Below are 19,858 nucleotides of genomic sequence, written 5' to 3'. Positions count from 1 at the left end.
TATTGATACAACTATAAATAAACAGCTATATATATAACATCAATAGAAGATCTTTAGGCCAGTTAGGGTGACTTATTGCGACTGTTTTGACATCCCCCCCCCCCCCCCCCACCCGCATACTTTCGTTTCTCAGCAGTTTTTTGGAGTTGTATCCGCCCCTTCCCCTCACGTCAAATGTTTTTTTTTTTTTAATTTCCAGGTTATTTGTACACGGATGTCGAGCTGAACACATGTGGACAGAAAAACTTGATGTGCGCTGATCTCACTAGCTGGACCATTGGCTCCAGGGTTGACATAGGTTGACACAGGTTGACATAGGTTGACATAGGTTGACACAGGTTGACATAGGTTGACACAGGTTGACAAAGGTTGACATAGGTTGACATAGGTTGACAATAAACAGTTGGCCAAGTTTGTGTTTTGAATGAAAAAATTGAAGATGTAATTCCCAGTGGTGGAGCAAAGAATTGTGGTTGAAGGAAAGAATTGACTTGAGATGGCGGAGGATCGTCTCCACTGGGGGGACTGGGTGGTGATTGCTGGCTATTTTGTGGCCGTCATATCGGTCGGTATTTTGGTGAGTACACATGTCTGTCAGTCGGAATATAGATCATGGTTTGTTACAGTAGTTGTTTGTACAAATAGTCAAATATAGTGTTATAAGAATTCTAGATACTTAATCAAATATAGTGTTATAATGATTCTCGATACATAATCAGTTATAGTGTTATAATGATTCTAGATAGATAATAAAATATAGTGTTATAATGATTCTAGATACATAATCTATAATATACGCGGCTGAGTAGTGTCAGTCCTTCATCGCTATAGATTTTGGAACCATAAAAAGTAACCATTACACATGTACTTTTTATTTGCATCGCAGTGTCTTATTATAAGTAATAGAGTAGGGTTTGTTGATATAACGACTTAAATTTATTTTATAGTTGCCACTGTTTTTACTCTTTTGCATAACGTAAAAAAAAATTAAATACACGCAAATATTTTCGTTTACATTCGAAAAAGTGGATACATTTTAATAATAATAGGGTCGAAAAACGAATTAATTAAACCGTTTTGTAATTTTCCAAGGGAGGTAATTTAAAAATAAATTCAACTTACGCTAATAAAAAAATGTTAATGCGAAATCTGCGGACCTCCTAGAAGGAAATATTGTTGCAATAATAAAATTAGCAAAATGTGAATGCAAATTATGCGGATGTGTAAGAGGACATTATTGTTAGAATATTATAATTAGCATGGATTGATAAAAGGCAACCTTTTATTTATTTTATTCACTGAATAATTTTTAATCAACAATTCCGCACTATTATTGACGCGTCATCTCGTTCATTAGTTGCGCAATGGTTTTAGTCATGAAACTCTATTGTAAATTTTTTTAAATTTAGACTATTGAGAAAATATGCATGAATTGATAAAGTGCAATATTGTGGGTAAAACACGGATATTTTATATACTGCCTTTTATTTATTTTATACACTAAACGTAGTTTTTACTAATTATTATTCTATCTTTCGGTTTGCGGACAAGCTGGGGTTTTTATAGTCGTTCACTGAATCAGGCGCGTCCGCCGGTGCTCGGGCAGGGTACTATTTGGCGCCACGGGCTAGACTGTGAGCACTATGTTTTTATTTGCGTTTGTTTTTTCTATTGTGTTAATGTGTTGCGTTTGTATTTGCCTTGTGTTTGTTTACATTGTGATTGTGTTTTCTTTTGTGTTTGTGTTGTGTTTATGTTTTCTTTGTGTTTGTGTTTTGGATTTGTGTTTTCTTTTGGGTTTATTTTTTCTTTTGGGTTTGTGTTTTCTTTTGTGTTTGTGTTGTGTTTTGTTTTGTTCCCACGTTGGTACATTTTTAAAAGATTTACCGTGGCGGAGCACGGGTATGCGGCTAGTCTGTAATATAAGCGGGCTGTTAGTGTGTCAGTCCTTCCTTCCTCATGTCATCGCTATAGATTTTGGAACCATTAAAGTAAACATCGCACCAAGCAGTGCTTTTCAGTGCACCGCATTGTCTTATTATAAGTAATATACTAGGGTGTGTTTATATAACGACTTAAATTTATTTTATAGTTGCCACTGTTTTTACTCGTTCGCATAACGTAAAGAAAATATTAAATACACGCACTTTGCAAAAAAAAAATAATTAAATGGATCAATGTCAAATATCATTTTCGTTTAGATTCCTAGAAAAAGTGGATACATTTTAATAATAATAGGGTCGAAAAAACGAATTAATTAAACTGTTTTGTCATTTTCCAAGGGAGGTAATTTAAAAATAAATTCAACTCACGCTAAATAATTTTATTATTATATTTATAATCTACGAAATGGCTAAAGTTAAATTAAACGTACGTGGTTTAATACATTTTGTACGTCGGCGGTTTACATTACACCACGGGGAAGGGGAGAAGAGAAATCTCGGCAGACATCAGTTGGAGCTTTGCGCCATTTTTACTTTCTCGTATATACGAAGTATAAAGAAAGTCTTGTAGGCCTAATCGTGCAAAAAAAAAAAATCTCAATTTTTGCAAATCTCGACGTTTTACAACTGCCTGCGTCGGAAAAAATAGTTTTGCAATCTTGTCCGTATGTCTGTGTGTATGTGTGTGTGTATGTAAACACCATAACTTGAGTACCGTTACAGCTAGGTTGATGAAATTTCATATAAAGGTATTATATCAAAATCGTAGATCCGTATCATCTTTTGAGCGATTTCCGATAACCGGAAGTGGAACTTTTTCTACTTTAAATTTTTCAAAAGCCTATAACTACTTGAGTACTGTTTCAGATAGGTAAATGAAATTTCACATTTAAGTACAAAATCTAATTCTCTACCTTCTGTCAAGTTTTGAGTAATTTCCGTTGACCGGAAGTAGTAATTTACGCTATTTCCGATTTATCAAAAAATGAATGTATCTAGAACCATTATAGCACTATATTTGATTATGTATCTAGAATCATTATAACACTATATTTGATTATGTGAACACTATATTTGACTAGCTACACACCCGTACCCCTCCACGGTAAATCTTTTTTAAATGTACCAACTTGGGAACAGAGATTGGATGATTTGTTATACTATAGTGCTACACTTGCATATCCACATAAAGCAAATAGACACATGAACAGCAATCCACACCTAACTCCCCGTCATTCTCCTAGCCCAGGGGTCGGCAACCTTTTGATACGCAATAGCCAAAAGTTACAAATTACAAACTTTCCCAGTTTTTAAAGAGCCACAAGATTTTTAGTTCAATATTCGGCATTTGATTAGGATTAGGTAAATAAAGTTGATTTGTTATTTAAAATAAATAGCTTTAAATATGAAATAACATTTATTCATATAAAAACATAGACATGTTTCGCCAGAATAGTAAAATTAGTAATCAATAACAGTGGCGTAGCGAGGTCGGGTGTCACCCGGTGCGGCACTTAATGGTGTCACCCCCCAGAGGCGTAGCGACCCTTCCCGGGGACAAACTTTCAAATTTTCGATTTGCACCCCCCCCCCTCAAGTTTTTCTCTATATATTTTTCTATTTTTTGCTTTGGTGTCACCCCCCTAAATGGTGTCACCTGGTGCGGTCCGTACCCCCCCCCCCCCCCCCCCGCCTATGATCAATAATATTATTCTAAGACCTATATCAATTTACTTTAGAAGCTCTTAATTTTTATTTTATTTTTTCTTTACGGATATCACCGGCTCAGGAGGTGTCTCCTAACAAAAAGACTCACGATAAAATGGCTCTTAACAAAAAGACTCAGATAAAATGGTTGCTCTGAGAGAAGTTATGAGCAAGGGATAGAGATCAGACCGTGTCATCCCTCTCACTATGAGCAAGTGATATGCATTGCCATTCAGTGTGTGTGTGGGGGGGGGGGGGTCGTACAGGGCCCATATGGCGCTACTAACCCTATAAGTATATGGTTTCATCCAATCGCCAAGATTATCTGGGAAGTTGTTGAGGATAATCCAGGTAGTGTTTTTCGCCAGACATTTTTCTGAAAACGTGCCTGAAAGAAACTCTGGGGAAGGTTTCTAGCATTAAATTTTAATTTTTTGATGGCGGCGCCCCAGCAGTAAGGCGGTGCTGTTTGCCACTTAGTTTCCCAGCGGCTATTTTTGCACCTGGGGTCCGTTAATTTGAATGACCGGCGCATCGGTCAAATTTGACCGTGCATCAGCCGGTGCCCCGTCGGTCGCGTAACCTGGTGCGCCCTGGGAATTCCCGTGAGCTCAACAGCGCCTATGAACGTTTAATGAGCGCCATTCACTAAAGATACGGATGGCTACTAAAATCAATAACTAAATCGATAAGAGGTGTCCTCCAGCGCATCAGCAGTAGTAAAGGTTGGTCGCCCCATGATAGCCAGCGACTATCTGTGTGCAATCAGTTGGTTACGCGTCCTGCAGGGGAACTTTTAATTCAACGACCAAACTGCAACAGGTGCAGGCTTCGGCGACCCCGGATGACACAAAGCACAGGAGCACCCCCCCCCCCCTCCCCCCCTGTGAGCATCTACGTTCGATGATTAGACCGAACAGGGGTAGCATCCGTCTACCTATGGTAGTGGAACACGTCACTCCCGCGACACATTTAGGCGGTCGCTGAAAGGTGTTCAACCTCATTATTAACGGAGAATGATCAACTTACAGTCAATGCTTTCATACAGCACGCCCAAGGGCGTCTGACAGGTAGTGTGGACAAACCCGCGCCACGCAACAAAGATCCGAAAAAAAATAACAGTGGCGTTGTTTACCTTTTAACTATCTCAATTTTAGAAAACAAAGTCACACGACTACAAATACACCATTGGTAACGCGTTGATGAAACCCTTAAAAATTGTTTCATTACACTGGTATGTGGGTCTAGATCGCAGCAACGCGGATGGATATGCTTACTACAGATAAACATTCTTTAACATTCCACTGTGATCAGGAAGGAGATTTTGATGTATTTTGATGGCATTTTTTAATCTCATTATGTGTTCATTTTGATGTTATTAATTTGTTATGAAACAAATTGTAGATATGCCCATTGGGACAGTAGCTATCCTAAGTATCTAACATACCAAAGCAGCTAAAATAGATCTCGAGCATAAGAAAAAAATAGATCTAAATAAATTATGAGCAGTTTAAAAAAAAAGTGATTGTGGCGTCGCAAGGTCGAGTGTTCCCTAACGCGTTTACTAAAGATGCCACCCTATCGTCCCCAACAGCTTTGCATTTTCGGTGGGATGTCACCCCTCTCTGACTTATCTTTTATTATTTTAGCTGGATACAACATAATTTTTTAATTAAATTTTACATGTTTCGTCATGGTGTCACGTCTAAATGTTGTTTGCCGCACCTCTGCCCCCGTGTTGTAACCCCATGTGTTTGGGTCGTTGAAAAACAAACACAAATTAACCATAAGCCTGTAGCATTTTTACAAAACTACGAGGTTGTAGGCCTACATAATAATATAGCATAAATAAACAACTAGGATGTATAAAATGTACAGAATATTTATATTATTTAAAACCCTACAACGGAAGAAGCAGTTGATTTCGTCGTTTCCCTCAGTTGTTGCCTAACAGCTGACGAACAGAGTTTCTCCTAGGCATATTTACGGGGGAGGGAGGGGGGGGGGGGGGGCACTGATAATTTTTTCATAGGGGCCCGAAAATCCTAGCTACGCCACTGCCCTTATCTGCCTTTTAATTTGTCGGAGATTTTAGGATGAACTAAAGCTTTATAAAAAAGTTTTTCTGTGTAATAAAAACAAACTCTTGTCAGATCAAACGGTGAGTTGTGACGATCTCTATGTTCGATACCACGTTAGGGTGTTGCTGGGACACCAGATCCAGCGGGAAACTTTGGTATCGTCAGATAGCAAGAAATCGATTCTCTCAGTCACCAGCCGACAGGTTTTTAAAACGTGAAGAAAGGGAGAGCAACTGCATCATCTCTGTGGATACATTTCTCGTCGAATATTCGGTTCCATTCTCACTCTACCCAATAACACGTTTTATTTAGACCAGCAGAGACTTTGAAGGCCCAACACACACGTGGTAGTCCCAACACAACACTTACGTGGTACTTCCCTCGATCAGCTATATATATTATAACACTGAGTGGATAAAGTGTGATTATTATTCCTTGATCTTGTTGTCATGTCATTGTGTTTCTCGTTTCTAAACTGCCGACAATGACAATCGTGACAGACGTGAGACGTTCTTTGTTAGGTTTTGTTCAACCTTTTCTTGTGAATGATCACTGTTCCAAGAATAATATGAAAATATGTCACAAGTCCACACATTGTATCACTCCGCTTCTCACGGTCTACTTGTTTACAAAAAGTATCACATCTTGTTGACAGTCAAATCCCATTTCAGTCACACCGGTTGTGTATCAACAGTTACATAATAGCTCGGTTCGGATTTGACCTTTAACTTGTTATCTGCCAACTACGTTGTTATCATTTGCGGTTTTTGTAAATTTCAACCAATTAATCACACATACATGTATACATAAATTAGAAAAAAATATTAAAAAGCACACACACACACACACACATATATATATTATTATTATTAATATACTCATTCAGGAAGTATCGACGGCGCTTTTGACCAGTCACTGACCTTGACACTTTGGACTTTTCAGCCATCACATTGCATGACACAACAGTGGCGGAACTAGAAAAAAATGGCCACCCCGCAAATTTTTTTTAGGCCCCCCCTCCCATATATATATATATATATATATATATATATATATATATATATATATATATATATATATATATATATATATATATATATATATATATATATATATATATATATATATATATATATATATATATATAAAGCAATGTATGTGTGTTTGTCCTTTATGCATTACTACACCTCTCATCACATCGCCGTGAAACTTTGGGAAGTTGTTGAGAATATACCTGGGGAGGTTTCTGCGAAAAAAAATATTTCAAATTCGCAGGGGTGGCGCCCCCACAGGGCGCGATTTGTTTTTTTCTATATACGGTATATAAAAATAAAAGTCGATTTTGGTTTGGCATCGTTCATCCTATAGCCATGAGACTTTGGGGAGTTCATTATACCACTCTAGGGAAGGGTTCTGTAAAAAAATAATTTTTAATTTCGCAAGGGCGGCGCCACGGGAGGGTCCGATTTTTCTCTATAATATACGGTATATAAAAATAATAAAAGTGAATTGCAGGGACACCGTTCATCCGATAGGCATGAAACTTTGGGGAGTTCATTATAAAACTCTAGGGAAGGGTTCTGTAAAAAAATCATTTTTAATTTTGCAAGGGCGGCGCCACGGGAGGGTCCGATTTTTCTCTATATACGGTATATAAAAATAAAAGTCGATTTTGGTGTGACACCGTAATCCGATAGCCATGAGACTTTGGGGGAGTTGATTAGAACAATTCAGGGAAGGGTTCTGTAAAAAAAAAATCCTTTTTAAATTTCGCAAGGGCGGCGCCACGGGAGGGTCCGATTTTTCTCTATATACGGTATATAAAAATAATAAAAGTGAATCGCTGTGACACCATTCATCCGATAGGCATGAAACTTTGGGGAGTTCATTATAAAACTCTAGGAAAGGGTTCTGTAAAAAATCATTTATAATTTCGCAAGGGCGGCGCCACGGGAGGCTGCGATTTTTTTCTCTATTTACGGTTTATAAAATTAAAGTCTATTTCGGTTTCACACCGTTCAACCATGTACCATGAAACTTAGGGGGAGATGATTAGATCACTCAATGGTAGGGTTCTGCAAAAAAATATTGTTTAATATTGCAAGGGCGGCGCCCTCCGGGGGGAGGGCGATTTTTTTTCTCTATACACGGTATATAAAAAATAAAACTCGGATGCGGTTCATCCGAGTGCCATGAAACTTTAGGGAGTAGATGAGAATACTCCCGAGAATATTTCTGCGAAAAAGAAAACTAAAGTTTCTTATGGGTACATATAAGGTACAACTTTCGTCAATACACGGTTTGGCGCCCAGAGTTTTAGAGCGACTATGTTGGCACTTAGCATCCGTTAATCGAGCGTCCTGCATAGCGAGAAAGGGGTACTACTATATTCAGCGGTAAAACTAAAACAAGCTTCTAAAAATAACTTTGTAACGCGAGGAAATCCTTCTGTACAGTTTCGTCACCTTTGCGAAAGATAAAAAAAATAACTTTTTGAATATGAGGAGCCTACGCTACTGTAGATTTTCATCACTTTGCGAATGATGCAATAAGCATCTATTATTGGACAGTCCAGTCAGAAATTGAGATTGAGCATCTAATAATAGACCAGTAGTAACGCAAGCATATTGCATCAGTCACACTGATATTTAAAACACGTCAACTATTTTTTTTTACGTGTTAAAGAAAAAAATCCTGTTCATTTGTGTCACTTTAGCGAATGGCGAAATCTGCATCATTATTAACAGGATGCTATTTGGCCGATGGCGCCTGTTAGTTTTAAGGAGCCAGGGGTCGTACGCCGCGCCTATGCGGTAGTGTAATCGGGGGTGGGGGCCCTGAGAGCGCCCCTCTACGTCTCTGAAACAGGGGCGGTCACCGAAGTGTGTTCTACCATATTATTTCGGTGAGTGATTAATGTACACTCAAGGTTTTCATGCGGTAGTGTAGGTAAACCCGTGTCCTGATATTTAAGATCCAAGCGCAGGCATTGTTTACATTTAAATAACTCATTTTTAGAAAAGAAGGTCACGCGTCTAAGAACATATAATTGATAACGCGTTGGTGAAATCCTTCTAATATATTTCGTCAAACTTTCTTCTATCCCCGCGGCAACGCGCGGGGGGCGGGTACGCTAGTATATATATATATATATATATATATATATATATATATATATATATATATATATATATATATATATATACACACAAACAGAAAATACGAACAGAGCATAGGATACTCATTGCTGGCCTGTTCGAATTTTGAAAAAAAAGTTATTTTTTCAATTAAAACAAATTACTACAAAACGTCATGTGTGTAAGTGCATTAGTGTGTTTTGAGAAAATCAGTTTCATTTTATCTGCTATGGGTTCTCTTAACATCTATCTGGCCAAAAGAATATAAAATATGAAATCTTTGTAGAAGTAATGCACGTGTCTCGTGTTATGATTATTTTTATGGGTTTTTTTGTATTTATATTATTAATTTTAAATGCATTTCCTTTTTATACAAGGTCATTCTTTAGTAAGTACTTTATGAAAAAATATTTAGTAAGAGAAGTAATTGCTTTTTAATTTGTTTAGTACACATCTATTAAAAGGAGCTTATGAGCACCCCAATTTGACTATTTAAAAAAGGGAAATAAGTTATGGAAATGGTTTGAACGTTAGCTTATCTTTGTTAAGTTTAATTGTAGAAGAGAGAGGACTTGGCTTTCACAGTGGTTTAAAAAGAAAGGGAAAAAGAATATACAAGAGCGTGGAGATGGCGTCTATAGAATAAAGATAATCAAACCGCAGCTATGGTAATCGTTTTACAGAACAAACATCAAGTCAAAAATTGCAAGAAAATTAGATTTTTTTTTAACTATAATAAAAACTATTAGGGTCGGCCGTGGGCCCCTAAATGGCGTGGGCCCCCCCGCATTGCGGGGTCTGGCGGCACTGTAGTTCCGCCCCTGTGACACAACTGCCTGTATGACATGACTGTATGACACGACTACTGTATGACATGACTGTATGACACGACTACCTGTATGACATGACTGTATGACACGACTACCTGTTTGACATGACTGTATGACACGACTACCTGTATGACATGACTGCGTGACTTTGATTGATTGCTCTAACATCTACTCTTATCTACCGCCAGTCCTCCTGCAAGAATCGAGGCTCTGTCGGGGGGTATTTTCTGGCTGGACGCTCCATGCACTGGATTCCAGTAAGTTACTAAGTAGATCAAACATTCACTTTAAATTGATAGGTCAATCATTCACATGTCATTGGCTGGACAAGTTGTGTGTGACAAGTTGTGTGTGACAAGTTGTGTGTGACAAGTTGTGTGTGACAAGTTGTGTTTTTGATGCTCTCAAACGTTTGTCCTTCTCTTGCAGGTCGGCGCCTCTTTATTTGCCAGCAACATCGGGTCCGGCCACTTTGTGGGACTCGCAGGTTCAGGCGCCTCAAGTGGCATAGGCATAGCCGTCTTTGAACTCAATGTAGGCTCTTTTTGTAAGCCCTGCTAGGGGGGATAACTAAAATCTACCCTTCTAGGCTTATTTAACTATAGTCCGGTCAGTGCAAGTCCGGCTAAACCCGACTGGTTAATAACCTTAACCTTAGCCTAAATAAAAACAAAAAAACTTTTAACAATTAATTAAATTTATTACATGGAACCAATCAAAATAAGAAAGATGAAAAACTACAGAATACACAAAACACGACTAAACAAAGCTCAACGGGACAAAACAATATATACAAAACAATATACACAAACAATTTAACGTAACAAAACACCCAGCCAAGTTGCACAAGCAACCTCATGGGAAGGGGGGGGGGGGGGGGGAAGAGAAAAAGAAAATAAGAAAAATGCGTGGAAAAATATGTACATCAATTGATTCAATATATACATATGTTTAAATACTACTAACTTCTACTGAAGATATCTGTCTAAAGCCTCGAGTAAAACTAATCCCTACTATTACAATTCTAAAAGCAATTCTCATAAACACAACTAACCACTGTCTAACAAAGAACTAGCAACTTTAAAATAACGTGTAAGGGGTCATCCATAAATGACGTCACACTCGTAGGGGGGTCCGTAATTTTGTGACAATGTGTGATGAGGGGGAGGGGGGGGGGTCAGATGTTGCGACGTCACATTTTTGCATTATGAAAAAGCAATGTTAGAAAACGAATTTTAGACGTTATTTCGCGTTTTAGATAACAGTTTTAATAAATTGTAATAGTTTAGACAAGATTTTGGCAAAATATCGATGTTTAAAAAAAATTCGACTGCAATTTTGAGGGGGGGGGGGGGTTGTAGGCTGAGGTGTGACGTCATTTTAGAGGGGGGGGGGGGGTCTTGCTTTTTGTAACGACGTGTGACGGAGGGGAGGGGGAGGTAAAAATCGTCCAAAAAAAGTGTGACGTCATTTATGGATAACCCCTAAACCAAATTCATTGTAGAACCAATCTTTCCTACACCAGGAGCAGCCCGAAGCCATTGGTCTACCTATACAACATCCATATTGATAACATTGAAGTTAACACACTCCGCTAGGGCCCCAATGAAGGCAGACACCAAGCAAGCGATACTCAACATGACATTGCACGAAACAGCACACACATTAATTTTAAACAGCCTAAACCTCGAGGCAACTAAAATATACTCATTACTGTCTAAAACTAAAACAACCGACGATCGACTTTCGAGCGGTCAGTGCTCAGTGGTCAGCTGTCCAGTGGACCTTTCACGCACAGATTCGCACACAATAAAATAATACAAAATAAATAATCCATTCACCCGCTCACATTTATTGAACGCTAGGTTAGGGTTAGTTGTAGTGGTAGCGTTAGTTGTAGTGGTAGTGGTAAGGGTTAGTTCAACAGTTGAGTTGGTTTTTCGCTTTGTTTTTATCTAAATATGTACAGATTATTTTGTTTAAATATATCTATATGTCTTCAGCTTATAGATTTTTTATACATAATATCAATATGACTTTGACTGGTTCGTAATTCCTACTTTTTATTTCAGGCTATTTTTATCCTAATGATCTTAGGATGGTTCTTTGTGCCAGTTTACATAGCTGCGGGGGTAAGGTTTTTATTTACCATCCGTCTGCCTTTACAGATATGCTAAACCTAATACTAATGCTAGTAGAAAAAAAGAATTGCGCACCAAGTGAACGCCAAACAATATGTGTATAATAGTATAGTGCGGAATATTATTAGTACTTTATAAATTCACATGCATTTTTTTTTTTGAAAAATCGGAAATAGCGTAAATTACTACTTCTAGTCAACGTAAATTACTCAAAATTTGATAGAAACCAGAGAATTGGATCTTTTACTTACATCTGAAGTTTCATATATCTATCTGAAACATTACTCAAGTTATAGGCTTTTAAAAAATTTAAAGTAGAAAAGTTCCACTTCCGGTTACCGGAAATTGCTGAAAACTTGAAACAGAACTACAAATTTGATATAATATTTACATATGAAATTTAATCGACCTAGCTGTAGCAGTACTCAAGTGATCGTGTTGACAGACAGACACATACAAATATAAGGACAAAATTGTAAAAGAATGCTTTTCCGATTCAGGGACGTGTAAAACGTCGAGATTTGTGAAAATCTCTATTTTTCTACACGATTAAAATATTTCCGCTATACTTCGTATACGAGAAAGTAAAAACGGCGCTACATTTGTGTTTAATTTGTTTAGTTATAATAAATGAAACAAAACTACAAAAAACACCACCTAACTAGGTAAAAAATAATAAAAACATTCGCCCCATAATACTTCCACACCACTACACACTAATTTAAAAACCTTGAATGTACAGGTGTTTACCATGCCGGAATACTTGAGGAAACGTTTTGGGGGCCAGAGAATCAGGATCTACTTGTCCGTGCTAGCCCTGATTTTATACGTCTTCACCAAGATTTCAGTACGTATCATCAAAGTCGCTATTGGCAGCAAAATTTAGAAGGCGGTTTTATAGTTAACTCTTTTTTTTTTTTAAATCTTACATTAAAAAAATATTTAAAAAAAATGCTTGCCGTAAAAAATGAATCTCATCTCTCTAATCTGTTAATCTCCTAGGCTGATCTCTTTAACCTTTTAATCTCCTAGGCTGATCTTTTTAATATATTAATCTCCTAGGCTGATCTCTTTAATCATTTAATCTGTTAATCTCCTATGATGATCTCTACTCTGGGGCCATTATGAATCTCATCTCTTTAATCTGTTAATCCCCTAGGCTGATCTCTTTAATCTGTTAATCCCCTAGGCTGATCTCTACTCCGGGGCCATTATGAATCTCATCTCTTTAATCTGTTAATCCCCTAGGCTGATCTCTTTAATCTTTTAATCCACTAGGCTGATCTCTACTCTGGGGCCATTATGAATCTCATCTCTTTAATCTTTTAATCCCCTAGGCTGATCTCTACTCCGGGGCCATTATGAATCTCATCTCTTTAATCTGTTAATCTCCTAGGCTGATCTCTACTCTGGGGCCATTATGAATCTCATCTCTTTAATCTGTTAATCCCCTAGACTGATCTCTACTCTGGGGCCATTATGAATCTCATCTCTTTAATCTGTTAATCGCCTAGACTGATCTCTTTAATCTGTTAATCCCCTAGGCTGATCTCTTTAATCTGTTAATCCCCTAGGCTGATCTCTTTAATCTGTTAATCCCCTAGGCTGACCTCTACTCTGGGGCCATTTTCCTGACTCAAGCCATGCCCGAGTTGAACCTGTATGTGGCAATCATAATCCTGCTGGCAGTGGCTGCCCTCTTCACTATTGGAGGTCAATTGGATTCATTTTTTTTTACATTAAACAAAACCCCATGATAGTAGTTTGTAGCCCCTTTGTTTACAAACAATTGTATTCATGTTCTTTACATGAAACAAAACCCCATGATTGTAGCCCCTTTGTGTACAAACAATTGGATGACACCAGCCAGCAGCGCCACGGCAAGACTCCCGCCTACAGGTGCCATAGCTGCCGTTTCAATTGTTTACAAACAATTGGATGACACCAGCCAGCAGCGCCACGGCAAGACTCCCGCCTACAGGTGCCATAGCTGCCGTTTCAATTGTTTACAAACAATTGGATGACACCAACCAGCAGCGCCACGGCAAGACTCCCGCCTACAGGTGCCATAGCTGCCGTTTCAATTGTTTACAAACAATTGGATGACACCAACCAGCAGCGCCACGGCAAGACTCCCGCCTACAAGTGCCATAGCTGCCGTTTCAATTGTTTACAAACAATTGGATGACACCAGCCAGCAGCGCCACGGCAAGACTCCCGCCTACAGGTGCCATAGCTGCCGTTTCAATTGTGTACAAACAATTGGATGACACCAGCCAGCAGCGCCACGGCAAGACTCCCGCCTACAGGTGCCATAGCTGCCGTTTCAATTGTTTACAAACAATTGGATGACACCAACCAGCAGCGCCACGGCAAGACTCCCGCCTACAGGTGCCATAGCTGCCGTTTCAATTGTGTACAAACAATTGGATGACACCAACCAGCAGCGCCACGGCAAGACTCCCGCCTACAGGTGCCATAGCTGCCGTTTCAATTGTTTACAAACAATTGGATGACACCAACCAGCAGCGCCACGGCAAGACTCCCGCCTACAAGTGCCATAGCTGCCGTTTCAATTGTTTACAAACAATTGGATGACACCAACCAGCAGCGCCACGGCAAGACTCCCGCCTACAAGTGCCATAGCTGCCGTTTCAATTGTTTACAAACAATTGGATGACACCAACCAGCAGCGCCACGGCAAGACTCCCGCCTACAGGTGCCATAGCTGCCGTTTCAATTGTTTACAAACAATTGGATGACACCAACCAGCAGCGCCACGGCAAGACTCCCGCCTACAAGTGCCATAGCTGCCGTTTCAATTGTTTACAAACAATTGGATGACACCAACCAGCAGCGCCACGGCAAGACTCCCGCCTACAGGTGCCATAGCTGCCGTTTCAATTGTTTACAAACAATTGGATGACACCAACCAGCAGCGCCACGGCAAGACTCCCGCCTACAAGTGCCATAGCTGCCGTTTCAATTGTTTACAAACAATTGGATGACACCAACCAGCAGCGCCACGGCAAGACTCCCGCCTACAGGTGCCATAGCTGCCGTTTCAATTGTTTACAAACAATTGGATGACACCAACCAGCAGCGCCACGGCAAGACTCCCGCCTACAAGTGCCATAGCTGCCGTTTCAATTGTTTACAAACAATTGGATGACACCAACCAGCAGCGCCACGGCAAGACTCCCGCCTACAAGTGCCATAGCTGCCGTTTCAATTGTTTACAAACAATTGGATGACACCAACCAGCAGCGCCACGGCAAGACTCCCGCCTACAGGTGCCATAGCTGCCGTTTCAATTGTTTACAAACAATTGGATGACACCAACCAGCAGCGCCACGGCAAGACTCCCGCCTACAGGTGCCATAGCTGCCGTTTCAATTGTTTACAAACAATTGGATGACACCAACCAGCAGCGCCACGGCAAGACTCCCGCCTACAGGTGCCATAGCTGCCGTTTCAATTGTTTACAAACAATTGGATGACACCAGCCAGCAGCGCCACGGCAAGACTCCCGCCTACAGGTGCCATAGCTGCCGTTTCAATTGTTTACAAACAATTGGATGACACCAGCCAGCAGCGCCACGGCAAGACTCCCGCCTACAAGTGCCATAGCTGCCGTTTCAATTGTTTACAAACAATTGGATGACACCAGCCAGCAGCGCCACGGCAAGACTCCCGCCTACAGGTGCCATAGCTGCCGTTTCAATTGTGTGGGGCTCCTGGGCGTAGGCGGCAACCCCCCCCCCCCCCATGGACCCCTCTGTAAAAAATTATTTTTATAATACCACTGTTACTTATTTAAAGTTATTTCAGAATCAGTATATATGTATAATTGTATATGTATGTTTAGAACAGTCATCTAAAAACTGACGCTATGTTCACTCTGAGTTCATTATCTCCCCTCCCCCCTCACCTCCACAACGGGACAGGCCGTAATTGTGTAGAGCGACATTAATGTCACACCTAGGTGTACGCTGGGTAAGATGATAGATCTAAAGTGACCGGACAATGGTGAATGAAGTTGAACCCCCCCCCCCCCCCCCCCCATCACAAGAACCTGCACAGCTCGAGGAAGCACAAACTCTACGAGCAGTCATTGGTAGATCCCCTAGGGTCGGAAGAAAAATTTATTTTCTACTTTTTAAAATTTTAGCCCACAAGAAAAACGTGGTTTTTTTTAAAGTTTTTTTAAAGTATTTATTCTATATATTTTGAAAATCGTGGTTTTATACCAACTCTGATTTTAAAAACTTTCATTATGCTGTAATATTTTAGCATTTATGATGACGATATATTTAATTCTGATTGTAAACAACATATTTTTGTAAAAACGAATAGTGTTAAGCTAGTTTATTACGTACTTAAGTTATTATTGATCTGTTTTGATATTTACAATTAAATGTGTAGGAATAATATACATATCTATATTAACTTTAAGGGAGTGATTATTTCCCCTAGTTCGCTAGTCTTAATTAATATTCCAGAAATTATTATGTCAAATTATTTTTTTTTACAAGTTACAAGGATTACAAAACGGATTGTATTGCGTTCGTTGTTTTTGGTTGTATTTTGTATATATTTAGTTTTTTTTTGTTTGTTTAGATTGATAAATTGTTTTGTTTTGTCGGCCTACATTGTGTGTTTGTTCTATTTCTTCAGAGTACTACTTTTAATTTATTTTACATCATTGCGAAGCAATGACATACAGCTTGTATATATATGTATATATATGTATTTGTGGGATTTTATATTTTTACAGGTGGTCTAACTGCAGTTATTTGGACAGATTTTATTCAAACGATCATCATGGTGGTTGGAGCTTTTGTTTTGATGATAATGGGTAGGTCAGCATCAGCAAGCTAAACTTGACGTGTGGGTAGGTCAACAAACTTGACGTGTGGGTAGGTCAAAACTTGACGTGTGGGTAAGTCAATAAACTTGACGTGTGGGTAGGTCAACAAACTTGACGTGTGGGTAGGTCAAAACTTGACGTGTGGGTAGGTCAACAAACTTGACGTGTGGGTAGGTCGGCAAACTTGACTTGTGTCAACAAACTTGACTTGTGTCAACAAACTTGACTTGTGTCAACAAACTTGACTTGTGTCAACAAACGTGTCATCTGGCAGGGTTTGTGAAAGTGGGTGGCTACGAAGAACTCCGACATCGCTACTTTTCTTCCTACCCCAACACGACGCTCCAGCATCTGGGGAAGGACGACAACTACTCGTACACCAACTGCGGCGTGCCCCCCAGCAACTCGTACAACTTTGTTCGCTCGGCTGATGATGGGAACCTTCCCTGGCCAGGTGTTTTTGTCGGCCTGACCATCTCGTCCGTCTGGTACTGGTGTTCAGATCAGGTACTGGTGTTTAGATCAGGTACTGGTGTTTAGATCAGGTACTGGTGTTTAGATCAGGTACTGGTGTTGTGTTTAGATCAGGTACTGGTGTTCAGATCAGGTACTGGTGTTCAGATCAGGTACTGGTGTTTAGATCAGGTACTGGTGTTTAGATCAGGTACTGGTGTTTAGATCAGGTACTGGTGTTCAGATCAGGTACTGGTGTTTAGATCAGGTACTGGTGTTTAGATCAGGTACTGGTGTTCAGATCAGGTACTGGTGTTTAGATCAGGTACTCGTGTTTAGATCAGGTACTGGTGTTTAGATCAGGTACTGGTGTTCAGATCAGGTACTGGTGTTTAGATCAGGTACTGGTGTTTAGATCAGGTACTGGTGTTTAGATCAGGTACTGGTGTTTAGATCAGGTACTGGTGTTGTGTTCAGATCAGGTACTGGTATTCAGATCAGGTACTGGTGTTTAGATCAGGTACTGGTGTTTAGATCAGGTACTGGTGTTCAGATCAGGTACTGGTGTTTAGATCAGGTACTGGTGTTTAGATCAGGTACTGGTGTTTAGATCAGGTACTGGTGTTTAGATCAGGTACTGGTGTTGTGTTCAGATCAGGTACTGGTGTTTAGATCAGGTACTGGTGTTTAGATCAGGTACTGGTGTTTAGATCAGGTACTGGTGTTTAGATCAGGTACTGGTGTTTAGATCAGGTACTGGTGTTTAGATCAGGTACTGGTGTTTAGATCAGGTACTGGTGTTTAGATCAGGTACTGGTGTTCAGATCAGGTACTGGTGTTTAGATCAGGTACTGGTGTTTAGATCAGGTACTGGTGTTTAGATCAGGTACTGGTGTTGTGTTCAGATCAGGTACTGGTGTTTAGATCAGGTACTGGTGTTTAGATCAGGTACTGGTGTTTAGATCAGGTACTGGTGTTTAGATCAGGTACTGGTGTTTAGATCAGGTACTGGTGTTTAGATCAGGTACTGGTGTTCAGATCAGGTACTGGTGTTTAGATCAGGTACTGGTGTTTAGATCAGGTACTGGTGTTTAGATCAGGTACTTTAGGGCTAGGCTAGGGGTCGGCGTGGTCGAGTCGGTTAAAGCTCATGGTTGCTAAACCGAGAAGTCTCGAGTTCGAACCCTCGGGCCAGCCACTCTTCTATGAGAGACAACTCCAAAATCAAACAACTGCTGCCTTGTAGTTTGTTCTTGGTTGGACAAAGGCTATGGAAGCAAATCCAAAAAGAGAAGCAGGCTGAAATCGGAGTCAATGGCCTCAATGGCGCATAACCAGTTGACACGTAATCCTTAAGCCTTAATTGTGATGGAGGCGCGGTCGAGTCGGCAAAAGGTCATAGTTGATAAATTCGAAAAAAAAAGTCTCGAGTTCAAACCCTCTGGAAGACAAGGCTCGATCCCTTCCAACACTTAAAATTAAGAACGAAGAAGAAGAAGGAGGGCTAGGCTCATTGGACGCTTTAAGATGGTGATGACGCGCCACTACAACATTTTATTTGCAGCAACTCAGCAGCGCCTTTTAATTTTAGTATTGGATATTTGAAATATTATTTCATGCGTCTGCGTTAGTCTGCTATTTGTATTATTTCATGCGTCTGCGTTAGTCTGCTATTTGTATTATTTCATGCGTCTGCGTTAGTCTGCTATTTGATGACACGTGCCCACATAATTTATTCACGGCCAGGTGATCGTACAAAGAGCTTTAGCAGCAAAAAATCTTTCCCACGCTAAAGCTGGCTGTCTGCTAGCCGGCTACCTCAAGTTCCTCCCCATGTGGCTGATTGTCTTCCCAGGGATGATCGCCAGAGTACTTTATACAGGTAGGTTTACACAGGTACATTCAAGGTGGTAGGTTTACACAGGTACATTCAAGGTGGTAGGTTTACACAGGTACATTCAAGGTGGTAGGTTTACACAGGTACATTCAAGGTGGTAGGTTTACACAGGTACATTCAAGGTGGTAGGTTTACACAGGTACATTCAAGGTGGTAGGTTTACACAGGTACATTCAAGGTGGTAGGTTTACACAGGTACATTCAAGGTGGTAGGTTTACACAGGTACATTCAAGGTGGTAGGTTTACACAGGTACATTCAAGGTGGTAGGTTTACACAGGTACATTCAAGGTGGTAGGTTTACACAGGTACATTCAAGGTGGTAGGTTTACACAGGTACATTCAAGGTGGTAGGTTTACACAGGTACATTCAAGGTGGTAGGTTTACACAGGTGCATTCAAGGTGGTAGGTTTACACAGGTACATTCAAGGTGGTAGGTTTACACAGGTACATTCAAGGTGGTAGGTTTACACAGGTGCATTCAAGGTGGTAGGTTTACACAGGTACATTCAAGGTGGTAGGTTTACACAGGTACATTCAAGGTGGTAGGTTTACACAGGTACATTCAAGGTGGTAGGTTTACACAGGTACATTCAAGGTGGTAGGTTTACACAGGTACATTCAAGGTGGTAGGTTTACACAGGTACATTCAAGGTGGTAGGTTTACACAGGTGCATTCAAGGTGGTAGGTTTACACAGGTACATTCAAGGTGGTAGGTTTACACAGGTACATTCAAGGTGGTAGGTTTACACAGGTACATTCAAGGTGGTAGGTTTACACAGGTACATTCAAGGCGGT

General features: G+C 40.0%; 1 protein-coding gene across 5 annotated transcripts in view; it reads left to right on the top strand.

Moving 5' to 3' along the window:
* Positions 1–19,858, top strand: part of LOC131952961 (sodium/glucose cotransporter 4) — a 48,212-nt gene that overhangs the window by 11,183 nt on the left and 17,171 nt on the right. For 2 of the 5 annotated variants that reach the window (XM_059315908.1, XM_059315903.1), the window contains exons 2-11: positions 200–318; positions 389–577; positions 9,887–9,955; positions 10,128–10,232; positions 11,771–11,830; positions 12,582–12,686; positions 13,444–13,552; positions 16,617–16,697; positions 16,984–17,216; positions 18,909–19,044. In XM_059315908.1, the coding sequence (XP_059171891.1) occupies positions 497–577; positions 9,887–9,955; positions 10,128–10,232; positions 11,771–11,830; positions 12,582–12,686; positions 13,444–13,552; positions 16,617–16,697; positions 16,984–17,216; positions 18,909–19,044 (979 nt within the window). In that variant the 5' untranslated portion in view covers positions 200–318; positions 389–496. The remainder of the gene's footprint in view (positions 1–199; positions 319–388; positions 578–9,886; positions 9,956–10,127; positions 10,233–11,770; positions 11,831–12,581; positions 12,687–13,443; positions 13,553–16,616; positions 16,698–16,983; positions 17,217–18,908; positions 19,045–19,858) is intronic. The other 3 variants (XM_059315907.1, XM_059315905.1, XM_059315904.1) reach the window with 3 other exon arrangements.

Source organism: Physella acuta, unplaced genomic scaffold, assembly GCF_028476545.2.
Source record: "Physella acuta isolate Inbredline_101_S28 unplaced genomic scaffold, ASM2847654v3 ptg000897l, whole genome shotgun sequence".
Taxonomy (NCBI): Eukaryota; Metazoa; Mollusca; class Gastropoda; family Physidae; genus Physella; species Physella acuta.
Note: the sequence above shows the minus strand (reverse complement) of the source record. Positions and strands in the feature narration are given on the sequence as shown.